At 42.9% G+C, this 14,345-nt stretch overlaps 1 protein-coding gene across 8 annotated transcripts in view; it reads right to left on the bottom strand.

Annotated features, from left to right (window-relative positions):
• The window catches only part of LOC102689080 (immunoglobulin-like domain-containing receptor 2), a 45,403-nt gene that overhangs the window by 8,811 nt on the left and 22,247 nt on the right, over nt 1–14,345 (bottom strand). For 3 of the 8 annotated variants that reach the window (XM_015364365.2, XM_015364361.2, XM_015364366.2), the window contains 5 exons: nt 5,834–5,980; nt 4,982–5,143; nt 3,029–3,145; nt 1,497–1,701; nt 152–830 (listed from right to left, as the gene is read on the bottom strand). In XM_015364365.2, the coding sequence (XP_015219851.2) occupies nt 152–830; nt 1,497–1,701; nt 3,029–3,145; nt 4,982–5,143; nt 5,834–5,980 (1,310 nt within the window). The remainder of the gene's footprint in view (nt 1–151; nt 831–1,496; nt 1,702–3,028; nt 3,146–4,981; nt 5,144–5,833; nt 5,981–14,345) is intronic. The other 5 variants (XM_015364364.2, XM_015364363.2, XM_015364362.2 and 2 more) reach the window with 5 other exon arrangements.

Raw genomic sequence — 14,345 nt, forward strand, 5'->3', positions numbered from 1 at the left:
AAAAATGTGTTCTTCCTCCCATGTAATCAACGGGGTGCACAGTAGATATTACTGGTGATCTGCCATCGAGGATAGTATAATCACCCGGGGACAGGTTATCAGTAGGGCAGCTGATGTATTCATTAACTGACCAGAGCTACATATAACTCACCACTTTCCTGAGCTTCTGCCTCTCCTCCCTCCTGTCATGCAGTGTGTAAGAGCTGCACTGAGGATCCCTAATATAGGAGAAGGGCCTTGCTGAGGAGGCCACCGTGTGGTGCCTGTCGGCCTCTCCTTCCGAGTAAGGGGGCAGGGAGTCCTCCTCCTCCGGCCTGCAGCTGGGGGACCGGTTGTAGAGGCAGTCGCTGCTCTTCTTGGAGCTGGACTTGGAGGGCGTCTCGCTGTCGAAGCTCTCCTCCGGGGCCCTCCCCCGGGCCTTCCTCTCCAGGACGCTGGTCAGGTAGGCGCCGTCGTAGCTCCTGCTGCCCGTGAGGTAGTGGGGAGAGTAGCGCCCGCCTGCTTCCCTCTTCTTGGGCGAGGGGGGGCTGGGCGGCCACCTCCGCTCCGGCTCGTACCCGCCCCGCTCTCCCTTGCGGTAGTAATCGTCCGCGGACGCCCCGCGGCGCGGGCGTTCGCCGTCGTGGTAACGCCCGTGGTCCTGGGAGGTGCGGCAGGGATCCCTATCCTCAAGGGCGGGCCTGTAGTCCCGCTCGGCGTCCCTGTAGTCGCCCCGCTTGAGCCTCTGGTCGTAGGACTGGGCGAACTCCTCCAGCTCGTCCAGGGAGCCCGTGCGGCCGCTCGACCGCATGGACTTTCTCTGGAGGTGCTCCGATCTGGGCTTCCACCTGCTGTCACAGGGCCACCGGGGGGGAAACAAAAAAAAGAGTCTTCATTTTGCAGCACTGGACAGGGAATCGGGAGAGATTCCAAACCAGTTAAAGAAGGCATTGTGGTGATTTTCACTGCATGCCAAAAACCGGTAAAATTAAAACAGATTATAACTGAAGTTAGTGAAGGAATAAGAAGCTACTGTAACTGCAAATGAATTACACACAGCTTCAAGATGTAAATCCAAATCTTCTACTTTAACTCTTCAGGCTGTATGAATCTTCATCGTTGGTTCTTGTACTTTATTCCAGTGGACCTGCCCTTAAAGCTTTAGCATGAAGTCATCTCACCGTCTACCCAATACAGTGACTGTCTGTTTAAAGCAAAGAACGTTTTTAGGAAGTATCTTAAGCAAGAGCCGATTGTTACTTATGTAAACGTTAAAAAAATACAGAGATAAAAGTTATGTACTGGAGGGTGTAGTAAAACGCAGGAGGTTATCATATTTGTCAACAGTAGGTCTTTTTCCTGTGCATCATCACTGATGCCTCATTGAAGAAATGCACTGAAAACAGGCAAAGGTCTGCGATTGATTGATCTCTTGCATGGTGTTACAAGAGGGGAGCACAAGAATGAAAAGCAAAGACCCCTGTTCTGTGATTAACAGCAGTTCCTCTGGCGTGTACCTGCTCTGGTACTGCTCCTCGGACCTGTTTGCCTGGAGGGGGTACCGCGCAGATCGGCGCCCCTGGGAGGCAGAAGCAGACCTGAATTCCGACTCTTCGTCGCGGTCAGCGATGGCTGGGAGCGCGTTTCTCTGCACTTTGTGGTAGGAGCGACGGAAATCGGCGTCTCCTTCGTGCAGAGAGCTGAGCTCCGACAAGCTGGTGGCTGTCAAGATAAAACACAACGTTCTTTCTCCCGTAACATGAACGATGGCTGCTTAACTCTCCAACTAAGGCCTCTAGGGGAAGACCCGCACGAAGAGAGACACCATCCTGTTGTATAACGTCTTAAATCTCCCCCCTGGGGAAGAATAAAGTATTTTGAATTGAATAACAGGGAGGTCAAGCAGGCATCTCAGCTTATCTGCCATAATTGAATTTAACATTGAGGTTACATCTTATGACACAAAAGTAGATTTGTTCAGTAATGCATTTTAGAGCATCATCAACGCATCATCTGCCATCTTCATTTTTAAATTTCAGTAGAGGGGAAAATGTAAGAGTACAGTCGTCCTAACATCGGGGAAAATGTGACTCTCTCAGAGGTATTACCCAGACTCAGCAGAGTAAAATAATGTCCTCCCAATGTCTCCACTTATATTTTGGGTACAAAGCAAACCACCATTCCCTTAATCTTCCTTTGCTACAAGGAACAATCTTGTATTTTCTTAAATCTGGAAACCTTCTCCCAATATTATCTGCTCCTCTCTGCTTTAATATTAAAAATAAAATGCATAAAAACACATTTGTTTTTACTGCAAGTTTTAATGTTTTTCTCATGAATATATAACATCTCCTCTACTGCCCAGGTTTAGATGTGCATTGCCAGTGGCAAAGACAAGAGGAAGACACGTTTCAAGAAACCAGTTGCAGGAAACTGTAGTGGCTAGATGAGCTGTTTTCTATAAACCTTAGATGAATGTACATAATTCAAAAGAATGGAGAACTGTTTAGCAAGTGCGTACTATAATTACTGTCATACTTAACTGGCACTGAAACATTAAAATGCAGGGCATTATCATTTTTTATTATTTGTCCCCCTGCCTCGAGCAAAATCTCTGCCAGTTCCGCCATCTGATTGTCTTTCTGTGACTGATTGAAAACCACTTTGCTCTGTGGACACTGCGAGTGGAAGAGATGCATGTTAGATCAATGGCAGAGCTGTAGCTCTGTTTGAATCCGAGACTTGGAATAGAGTAAGATCTTTATTTGCATTGTGCTGCTTTCCCTTGAGTGGAAAGCGAAGTCATCTGATGTCCGATTCAGAAGAAGCCAATAAAAAGTACCACCCAGAGGAAATTAATGGATTATACTGTTCAGCAGCCACAGCCTGCTTGGAGGAAGCATGCTTGAGGGAACACAGATGCGTTTTCTTAAATGACATCGTTCAGTCAAGCTCCAAAGCCGATGGAAGCAAGTCTGTAGTTGTACTCCCTACTCTTGTCCTAGAACACAAGACAAAGCACAGCGTACTGAAATGACTGAAGGCTTACATTTCTCATATGCTCTTTTGGCAGGATCAAACTGTGCAATCTCCTTTTCTATGTAGTACAGAGCCTTCATAGAGTCCTGTTCCTTACTGGCCTGGATGTGGTACCCACTGGACACTGCTGACAGAACAAGAGACAACTAAGAGGTCAGAAATACAGCCTATAGCCTGGAATATCCCACTACTCCTTTTTTTCTGCCATAAATGCGAATGAATATACCTAGCTTTAAATTAGCTTTCACCCTCCAGAAGACCATTCATTTTTAGTGGAAGCAATCTTGCATAACTGAAGCAGTTCTGCAGGACTACCTCAGAATCCTACAGGATTACTTTCTCCAGGAAGCTTGGAGGACATTTTGTGTGGAAATTTATGGAACCATTTTTTTTTTGTATTTGAAAATTAATTAAGTAACAAAGAAAAAAATCAATTTTGTTTTGTTTAGATCGTCTCACAAATTTGACTCGGTAGAGGAGCATGATGGTGCAACTTCTCCCAAACAGAAAGTATGTTATTGATTTTCATGACTCATTTTACATCATTAGACACGACTGAAACTAAAATAGGACAGAACAGAAATGGGAATTTTTAGGGAACATAATGCACTGTTCAACCACTGTCTTAAGGGAATTCATTTAGCAATTAAGCTGACACATTGTATGAATTAATCTGGTGATATTTACAGTAAATAGTATTTAGTTTCAGATCAAAATAAGATCCCTAGTTTTTCACCTGTTGAAAAAAAAGATAATCTGATTAAAGAGAATACAATAAAAACAGAAAAAATAACTTTAATAATGAGCAATTTAGTGCTTTTAAAAGCAATTTTAGTATGAGAAGTCAAAATAGGAAGGAGTGATTTTAGTTGCGGGAAAGCTTTGTTATATCATTGAAATCTTAACCATTACCATTATGTTTACATGATTATATATATCTTTCTGTACACAATATACATACTGTACTCAAATTTCTAGGTCTCAAACTGCTTATGAACAACATTTGGTTGCATCAGATGCATAAAAGCCCTTGAACTAAGAGCCTATTTTAGTTCTGGTGAAGGAGAACTCCTCTTACATTTAAAAGGGAGTTTCTTCTCCCAAGAAGTAAAACAAACCTTCATTTGTTCTGAACATAATACGTCTTAGCTTTAAATTTTCAAACACAGAACTAAATATTATCAAGTTATTGTAATGTCAAATACAGGGTTTTATATATAATTTCTTTACACATAAATAATTTCCTAATTCTACTGGAAGTAACTAAAAAGGACATGTAGTGTTGGGACTGCTTTGACCTTTCCAGGTTTAATTTTCATGCTTTTGTTCATCTCTGTGTTGCTGGAGCTGACGCCATTGAACATGTTGTGTCAAAGCTACTGAGACGTTGAACATCATGCAGCACATTTCTTATGACTTCATACAGTGTAGAATATTCTGTAAACACACTTTGATATTTGCACTGGTGCTCATAATGCTTGCCTCGGTGCTGTCAAGAATAATGCTGTCAAAGCTAAGTAACACAAATGCGAACTGAAAGTGTTCTGAATTCAGACACCCGAGTAATTCAATTCCTGAGTGACACTGAAATGCGCCAATTCCACCTTGAGGAGAATATATTAAGGCTCCTTTAGAAGCACATGTATTTTGCTTCATATTACAGCCCAGTTATGACTGGCAGCTACACTCCAGACTCCACAGGTCTGGCAGAGCCCTCATTCTTCGGATTCCAGTAGCAGCACAGAAGGCTCTGTCTCTGCAGGACCAGCAACACACCAGAACACAGAGCAGCAACAAAAAAGGGGACAAAGAACTAACTTCCTTCTAGACAAGTTAAACTCACAAAGAAAGAAACTAAAAGACTATTTCACCATTTGTTGAAAAGAGAAAACTGACACCTACTAAGTCCTGACAAACCAGGACATTGACAGTGGACAGAGGGTGGCAACGGCCATTCACTCACCGCCTGCAACACTGTTCTCTATGGTTGGCGCAGCCACCTTCGGATCCATCAAGGCTGGAGGCCCAATGGGAACCATGGGCACATTCGACACATAGTAAGGTGGGTAGATAGTGGCAATTTGTTGGGCTGGACGAGTCCTCACTGCTTTTCCAGCTTCATACACTAGCAACAGAGTACAAAAAACAACATACAATTAAACAGTGCTCAGGCTATCAGTGAAACCAAGCTGAAAAATCACTTAAATTCTCATTATTTTTAATTGTTCAGTACTTTGCATGGCAGTGAAGTGGTCCTGGCTTCCTGGCCTACACAATTAATCGGATGCAAGAACAGACAAAATACACAGGCGCCAATGACACTTCTATCAAATACAGAACGGCGAAATTCCAAAGGCACGAGTAAAGGATAGCTTAAAAAAAATAATTTGACAAATTCACAAACGGCTTGCAAGAATCATAAGTAAGGTCTGAAATAAGTGCAGGGTCCTTTGAATGACCACGTCATTCACTGACTGACACCACCTGTCTGACCGACAAGGTGCAATGGGAATTAGCATTCCTACATGCAAGAAATGTTTTTTCCCCGAAATGTATTCTGTGCATCCTTATCCTTCTTTAGATCCTCAGAGGCTGTTTGTAGTGTGTTATCAGTGTGCAGGAATTATAAAGAAGTTTGATTTTGCTGAAGGACATCAGTAAATCAATCTCTCTCAGCAGAAACATCTACAGTTTCAGCAGCCGTTCCAGTAGCATAAGTGATGGTATGGTACATTCCTGAAAGAAAAGCAGGCTTTCCCGCTACTGCTGGTTACGGGTGGGCAGAGTCCAGGCGACGGGGCGGAGGTCTACTCACAGTGTCGGGGGCAGCAGCACGTCTCCGGGCAGCAGGGGCAGGGCACATAGCAGCAGCAGCTGTGAGGGCAGCACTGGCACCAGCAGATTCCCACAAACAGGATAAAGGTGAATCCGCCCAGAATGACCACCCCCACGAACACCCACTCTGGAAATCAAACAGGTTGCCAAGTCAGTAAGATGGCAGAACAGAGCCGTTTCCAACAGTCTACCGTGTCGATATCCCCTTGCTCGCCAGAGAACAGGCAATCACCACAGGACCACCACCAATAGCGCTTACGCAGTTAGGAAGCGTGACAATACGATACGGAGGATAATCAGTACCACCTGTTAGACTGCAACTTCCTGTGCTGTTAATACCTGTTGCTGTATTCCCTGGTGCGCAGTCTTAGTATTTGTTTTCTGGTCTTGGCGTTCTCTGCTTTACCCACCTCCCCTGTCTTGGCTGTTTGACTTTGCTTCCCTGTATATTCCCTGAATTGTGCCTTAAACCTGCATCTAAATTCAGTCTCCAGCCACAGACCGCTTCTCTGTAACTGTGAGTACAGCGATAATACACATTTACTTTAGATATTGCTTTTCATGTTACCTTGTCCCATCACACTGACATGACGTCTTTTGACACCATCAGTTTTCACTGACCCCTGTCATTCTGGTTTGCATGTAAATGATTGCCAGGCCTTTCTGGGGCCCCCTGTCCCATTTCCAGGGACTCCCCCTTAAATTGTCTGCAGAACCACTGCCTGACACAGAAAGACAATGCGATACTGATTGTTTCCTGTCACTGGGTGAAACTACTGGCCTGAGCCTTACAACAGGCTGGTTACTGCACGGCAAAGCTTTCTGAACTACAGACAGCGGTGCCACATCAGTGTTTTGCAAAATGTGTCCTCTCTAGTAAGAGATACAAGTTAAGAATCTACAAGAAAAAAATGATATGCAGAGAAATTAGAAAATTAAGACCGCAATAAAGTTTACCAGAAACAGTGAGCTTTACTGATTCCATACAAATGACTAGTTACAGCTGCTTAGAGCTAGTTATATTTTTCTCATTGACTTGTGAGATGCTAGGAAGGATATCATGAAGGCATATTTAGATAATATTACAACAAAACGTGATTTTTAGATTAACTCAATAGACTGCAATCCCCACCCCCACTGATTATATTCAGCCAGCACCCTGAATCATCTGTCTGGTTGTCTGAGGGCTTTTACCAGATTTCACAATACACTGGATAAAGAACTGCAGAAAGACAGACCATCTAAATCTAAGGATTGAAACAACAAAGGATCTGATTTTTACTTTTCATTAAATGGTGAAATAGTAAAAAAAATTGAAACACTTTTTTCACCTCTCCTATATAAAGGTTTACTAGAGCTTCTCAGTTCTGTCATCCTGGCACTGTCCTAAACTACCATAAATCTCAATAATGAGAAGCAGATGAGAAAAAAAACCCAAAAGCAACCAAAAGCTTTTAGCCGGAGCTGGAATGGCTGTTAATGTGCAGTATGAGGAATCTCAAACAGCGATTGCCCGGGTGCTGATAAGGTTTCCCTTGGTGCTGACAAGAGTAATGTCATCAAGGCCAGGTAACTATGGGAAATGAAAGAGCTGTCATTTGAAAAACATGTTAGTCATTCAGGGCAATTCAAACTCTGAATGACAGAACAAACAGGATTTTGCGACTCTTTGGAAGAACGCATAATAACACTTCCTTACAAGCAGACATATATTACTTCCCAACTTGGATTATGAGTGGCAGCTATATTCCAGACTCCAGCACAGGTCTGGCAGAACACTCATTCTTTGGATTCCAGTAGAAGCACTTAAGCTCCGTCTCTGCCGGACCAACAACACAACAGATGACCGAGCAAACAACTAATGAGTTTCTGAAAGAAACAAACGTCCCACAGGAAGATACACATAACATATAAATCTAACTCTTGCCTGATGGAAACGGAATAAGCAAAGCTAAACCCATGAAGCACTTCGACACAAAGGTGTTAACTCTTTGTTAACCAAGCCATGCCTTCAGTGGATCCATGAGATGAAGATGTGCAAGTGGATTCACTCTCCTACTCCGCTGCTCATGAACAAGTGAGTTTGGTCTGCGAATGAGGATAAAGTGGTCACTAATCATTTTGTGCAAACAGTCGAACTAGCAAATATCGAGGTCCTACTGCATTCATGGTCAAATTCCCTTTTCATTTCTTGAATGCAAAAGGTTGCTGGAACCTGCCTCAGCTCAGTTGTCCTGGCTAAACTAATATAAATCAGTACAGCAGCCCAATACAGGGCTGTGGTTTGCCCAACCAGACAGACAACGCATACAAGGTCAAAACATTTTTGCATTTTACATCAACAGTTCAATGCAACTCATATTTTTCCTTGGAACAGCAAACTGGAGGGGATATCAGTGCTTCACAAGGTACATACATGAATTCATACAGGGCACAGTCTAGAGCTGCCAATGAATCTAAGAAGATATTCAGACAGTGGGAAAAAATCCCAGCAAAAAAAAACAACACTCCAGGGAGACAATGCAATGTTAAGTGCCACACCACTATCAACTTTTAATAATAAACTCCAAAAAGAAGAAATAAAGACCAAAGAAACCAAAAGGCTTTTGTAGGCACTGAAATGTCATGTCCTTTAAGTATAAAGAATTCCTGTTTTCCCTGGTTCTGATAACATAAATAAAACACTGTCTTTCTTTGAGGTCATTTACAAAGCCTCCTCCTGCTTTGATGGAAACTCACATCTGAGGAAATACTTGTCATAACTTGTCAAGGCTTTATTTCCTTTTTACATTCAGGAATGTGGGTTGTCATTTCTTATTGTTGCTTCCTGTATTACTTCAAGTGCATTTTTAGGTCTTCTCAGAATCATAGTACAATGAAAAAGGTATTAGTAAAGTAAAAGTATTAACCTTATATATACAAGCCACATAAATTTCAAATAACAGTACAACCTAAGAGAAGAAGAGGTAAATACAAATGAAACACCTTCCCTTTCGGTGTAAAAGCATACAGGTCAGCCTGGCTTATTCTCATTTCAGAGGAAACACTTGTCTTGGTTTCATCTAGAACTGTTTCATGATCTACAGAGGCGACTTCGTTCAAGCATCAATTCTCCAGTCCTAATTAACATAACTGTGTTAAGCAATGCAGGGAAATATTTCTTTCCAAAAAGTATTCTGTGCGTCCTTATCCTTCTTTAGATCCTCAGAGGCTGTTTCTAGTGTGGTATCAGTGTGCAGGAATTATAAAGTTTGATTTTGCTGAAGGACGTGCAACACTTCCTAGGAACGGAAAAAAAAAACGGGCTAAACAATGAAAATAGTTTTGCGTTCATATCAACAGCTCATTGTAAATAATGTATTTCACATTTTTCCTTGAAATAGCAATCTGGTGAGGTAAAACAAATGTGATTAAAAAACGCTTCAGTGTTTGACACTCGTTGTCACGATTATCGTCCCTCCTCCTTAAGGGTGCTCCAGCCCTTTCACTTCAGACTTAATTCTGTGCACCTGACCCCTTTTCCCAGTCCACCTTAAAAGCCAGGCGCTGACGTTCAGCCTGGCTCTGCATCTGGTTTCCGCACCGTGTGAGTCCGGGACCTGGAAGCGCCCGGTCCCGTTAAGGTTTTAACCTCTGTTCCTGTTCCTTGTCCGCCGGTTCCGACCCGGTTCGTGTTTTTAATTCCTTGTTTGGATGGATCACCTGGCTATGGACTTTCTTGTGTTTTTGGATTTTCCCTCTATGGATTACTTTTGGATTGTTTGCCTCGGCCACACCTCCCCCGTGCGCCAGCGCACTTTGGACACGCCCCCCTGTTTTCAGCCCCGTATTCCTGCATGACCTTTTCCTAGTGTTTCCCCACTTCTTCGGATTGTGTCGTCCGCATAGGGTCCGGAAAGAACTGTACGTAACACTCGTGTCAAAAGACGTGCTTGTAATCGGCACAAAAAGGAGAAACATTCCCACAACCCTTCCCCCTGCTTGAGTCATGAAGATCACCTGGGTGCTATCTCCGTAACTGAAAGTGTCCTGTTTGCAGAAGTCCTCGTTCTTATCAACACCTGGAGTCCCAGCCTACAGAAACCAAGAAACCAGCTCTATCGGGGACAGGCCATTTCCTCGAAAGCAGGGGGTCAGACCAGCTCATGGCCTTCGTAACCATGTGGTACAATACTAATCTGTTAAATCGCTGTCAGGCTGCAATGGCTGGGGCCTGCAAAATTCCAGGATGAAAAAACCTGTGTACAGCTGGATGGTTGTAACTCACTGTCTGCATGAAAATGCTCTGAGATTTATTAGGCTGCGCAGGGATACATGCCACCTTCTGTGCCACCGAACATCAGGTGGTGGCAAAAAGAACTGTGGACTTTGGACTGTGTTCTATTAATGCACACCATAATACCCTTGGCCTACTTGAAGGAAGACAGTGTGTGAGGAGTCACCTCCTTTACCACAAGACCATGTTTGCTGCAGATGAGCTGAGGGCAGCCTTACTGCTCAGTGATCCAGTTATGCAAGATGCACTTAAGATGCATCTTAATCCAATAGCTTTTCTGCTCTGCCTGTAAGGCAATCGATGAGCGTCAACCTTCCAGTAGGACAATGCAAGACCACACAGTGTTGGGATGAAAATGGTGCACCCAAGGTCTAAGCTGTGCCTCGCCCTCTCTCCTAATCTGAGTCCCATGGAAAACCTGTGGAACCAATCTGCCAATGCTTCTGACAGGAGACTTCTGCAACCACCCAGCCATCATCAACAGACTGTAGCATAAAGAGTGCTGAAACATCCCACAGCAGTCTGTACAGAGGCTGATCAGGTCTGTGGGTCCTGAGTTTGCGCAGGGAGGTTACACCCTATTCTAATTCTGGAATGTTTTAATTTTGACAGGGTCATCTGGATTGCTGTTTTCTGTGACACATTTTTAAAATATTTGGTTAAATTCCTAAGGCCTGAGTGGTGATGTGCGGTGCATCAGTACACTTGAAGATAAGGGAAATGTGGGAGTCTTACAGTATTTTACTCAAGAGAAAATATCAGCGAGGGAAGTTATAAAATAAATCAAATTACAAGAAATGCAGGAGGGTATGAGGAAAAATGATATTTTATAGCAGTGTATTGTAGTATACTTTTATGTTTTGTGTTTCCAGTTTTGCAGCTCCATGAAAAAAATAACTAGTGTTGCTCACAATTACCAAATCTGTAGGTAAGGTATTTGGGTCTGTTTTCAATTCTGTAAAACTACTCCTACAGTGTTTCCATTTTTTTTGTTTTAAATATTTGTTACCAGCAAGAGTCCATGAACAATGTAGAAAATACAGACGTTGTTATATGGGGATAAAAACTGCAGTTGTGAAAAATGCCAGGGATGCCAATCCATTAAAGGGCACAAACACGCACAATGCACACTTGATGCATGTTGAGGCATCTATCTGTGCAGTTTTACAAAGCAGAGCTACAAAAGACACCTGCAATCACGATTAAACTTCCTTTGTAAGAGAGATGAGAATGTAGCAGACAAAGAAATTCAGTCATGTCACTGCACCTTATTCACAATTAAACCCTATTTTTGAGCTCATTTATTAATTTCCTGTGGTTATTATTAGCAAACCTATATGGGAAATCTGGGTTTGCAGCACATTTAATAAGACCAGGAACAGTACACCTCCTGCTTCACAGCACTGCGTAACCTCAATCTGCCTGAAGACTCTCCAGGGTCACAACTCACATCAAATGACAGAACAACACCGCTCAGTCCCCTCCACGACCCATCGACACAATGCTCAGTATCTACTGAGAAAGAAGAAAACTTTAGGGATAAGCCAGGATGCTGACTGCAGTACACCGCAGCACGGAGTGTTTGAGGTTCAACAACATAGTGCTATAATATACATCATTAGTAGCCCCCTAGACATATTTACAGTATGTTTTATTTTTCTAAAGGATTATATCCTAGTAATACACCGGAATGAAAATTGAAGCAGTTTATTAAATTCTTAACTATTCCAAAGGAGCTGCTTCCTGTAGGCAGTTAAGACCTAAGCTGGCCCGCAATTTCAATAACATGGACTTGTACTGCAACTTCTTTTAACTACAGCTGGTGTAATAACCTTAAATACTTTCGGCTCTAAACGTACGCTCTTACAGGGAGCTTGTGTCTCTGAGTCATTAAGGCTCTGAAATAAAAGATTACTCAACTAGGAAAAAAAACACATTTTTCTCCTCTGGGGAAGAACAAATGATTCCCCCACGATGTGATTCAGTACCGTTCAAGGCCAGTGCTGCAGTACTGAACACACTGTATGAGTGTATTATTATTTCATTACCCAGGCCCACGGGCGGTGTCTTGAAAAACAGCTCATCCTTAAGCTTTATTTCTTCCTTGTTGCTTGTGTCTAAACCAAATCCAAACTATGCATCATAAAGTGCAGTGAAATGTTTTCACTGATGTTAAGGCACTAGAGAACAGTAAATATAAGTGTTCAAAAGGTGGTTTATAATCTTCATAAACATCTGTTCCTTTTCTTCTGAAGCAACTGTTCAGAACATTTTTAGAGATGCTTGCTATTATTTAAGCCATGAATTACATATTCTAAGTCTTTTTCAATTAAATAGTAAACGGAAATTTGAAACCTTTCTTTTTCTTTCTAAGTTGTTTTCTTACCTAACCAACAAGAAAAGTAGAAAAGCAGAACAATGAGAGACCCAATTTTTCTTGATTTAAAGGTGAAATTCCATGAATGCAAAGTACAAAACCTGTCCACCTTCAAATCCATATCATTTCTCTTGCTGAGAGAAGAGAAACTCAAGCATGTATCTGTCCACACGCATGACAGATCACTTTTTAGTCACTTAAGATGCGCCTGTAAGGAGTTAAAGCTGCCATTTCTAAACTGCATTTCAGAAGCGAGGTTCAGTCACTAGCCACTGAATGCTAATTTACCTCAGAGTCTGTCATTACAGTGGCTGATGATTCATTTGCTTTTCAGTGTTCCAGCACCTGCAATCTGAACACCAGCTTTAAACTAAACCCTTCTCTTAACTCTTTGTCTGGTCTCACTGTAAGACTGGCAGAAATGCTAATCTTTTGGTAGCAGGAAAGATGCTCAAGGTTTGGTCATGTCAAGACAGTAAATCTACTAGTGCTTCTTTAGAGAGGAAAAAAACTAAAACCTTGATGGAATTTGGATAATAATATTTAATATAATTGAGTGGTTTCTCAAAGTCCTTTACAGAACAACAACAAAAAATAGATATTGAGAGCAGATCGTAGATGGAGGTACAGAATACAGTAGGAAGGCCAAGGGGCACACAAAACCACTTAAATCAGAGCCCTTCTAAAAAGGTTCCGAGTTTGATTTGAAAGAGCTCAGGGAAAGTGCCTCTGATAATAATAATAATAATAATTGCTTACACTTATATAGCGCTTTTCTGGACACTCCACTCAAAGCACTTTACAGGTAATGGGGATCCCCTCCACCACAACCAGTGTGCAGCCCCACCTGGATGATGTGATGGCAGCCATAGTGCGCCAGAACGCTCACCAAACACCAGCTCTCAGTGGGGAGGAGAGCAGAGTAATGTAGCCAACTCATAGACGGGGATTATTAGGAGGCCATGATTGGTAAGGGCCAATTGGAAATTTGGCCAGGACACTGGGGTTACACCCCTACTCTTTTCGAGAAGCGCCCTGGGATTTTTAATGACCACAGAGAGTCAGGACCTCGGTTTTACATCTCATCCAAAGGACGGCGCCTGTTTACAGTATAGTGTCCCCGTCACTATACTGGGGCATTAGGACCCACATGGACCGCAGGGTGAGCTCCCCCTACTGGCCCCACTAACACCTCTTCCAGCAGCCTTAGTTTTTCCCAGAAGGTCTCCCATCCAGGTACTGACCAGGCTCACACCTGCTTAGCTTCAGTGGGTTGCCAGTTGTGAGTTGCAGGGTGATATGGCTGCTGATATCCACAGGGACAGAGTTCCAGAGTTTGGGAGCGTACCAGGAGAAGGTCCTGTCACCTATAGTATGCAGAATGGCTTGGGGGACAGACAGGAGACCAGAATTAGATGTGCGAAGGCTGCAAGAAGGGGAGCAGGATGATAGTATCAGACAGATACTGAGGTGCCAAGCCATTCAGAGCCATATAAGCGAGTGTGAGGATTTTCAAGTCGACACGAAACCTGACAGGAAGCCATTGCAAGGACTCCAGGATGGGAGTGATGTGATCACTTGCACTAGACCTGGTCAGGATTCTCGTTGCTGAATTCTGGACATACCCCAGCGAGTAGGGCATTACAATAGTCAATTCGAGAAAAGACTAAAGTGTCGACCAGCTTTTCAGCAACAGTGACAACATCAGGTGTAGTTTGGGGATATTTCTGAGATCAAGAATCAATGCTTATTTGTGTTTGCTTACATTCACATTGCATAAAAATATGCAACTTTTGTATTTAAGTGTGAAACGTGGTTTTAAAAACATATGCACAGTTA

This window comes from Lepisosteus oculatus, chromosome 15, assembly GCF_040954835.1.
Source record: "Lepisosteus oculatus isolate fLepOcu1 chromosome 15, fLepOcu1.hap2, whole genome shotgun sequence".
Classification (NCBI taxonomy): Eukaryota; Metazoa; Chordata; class Actinopteri; order Semionotiformes; family Lepisosteidae; genus Lepisosteus; species Lepisosteus oculatus.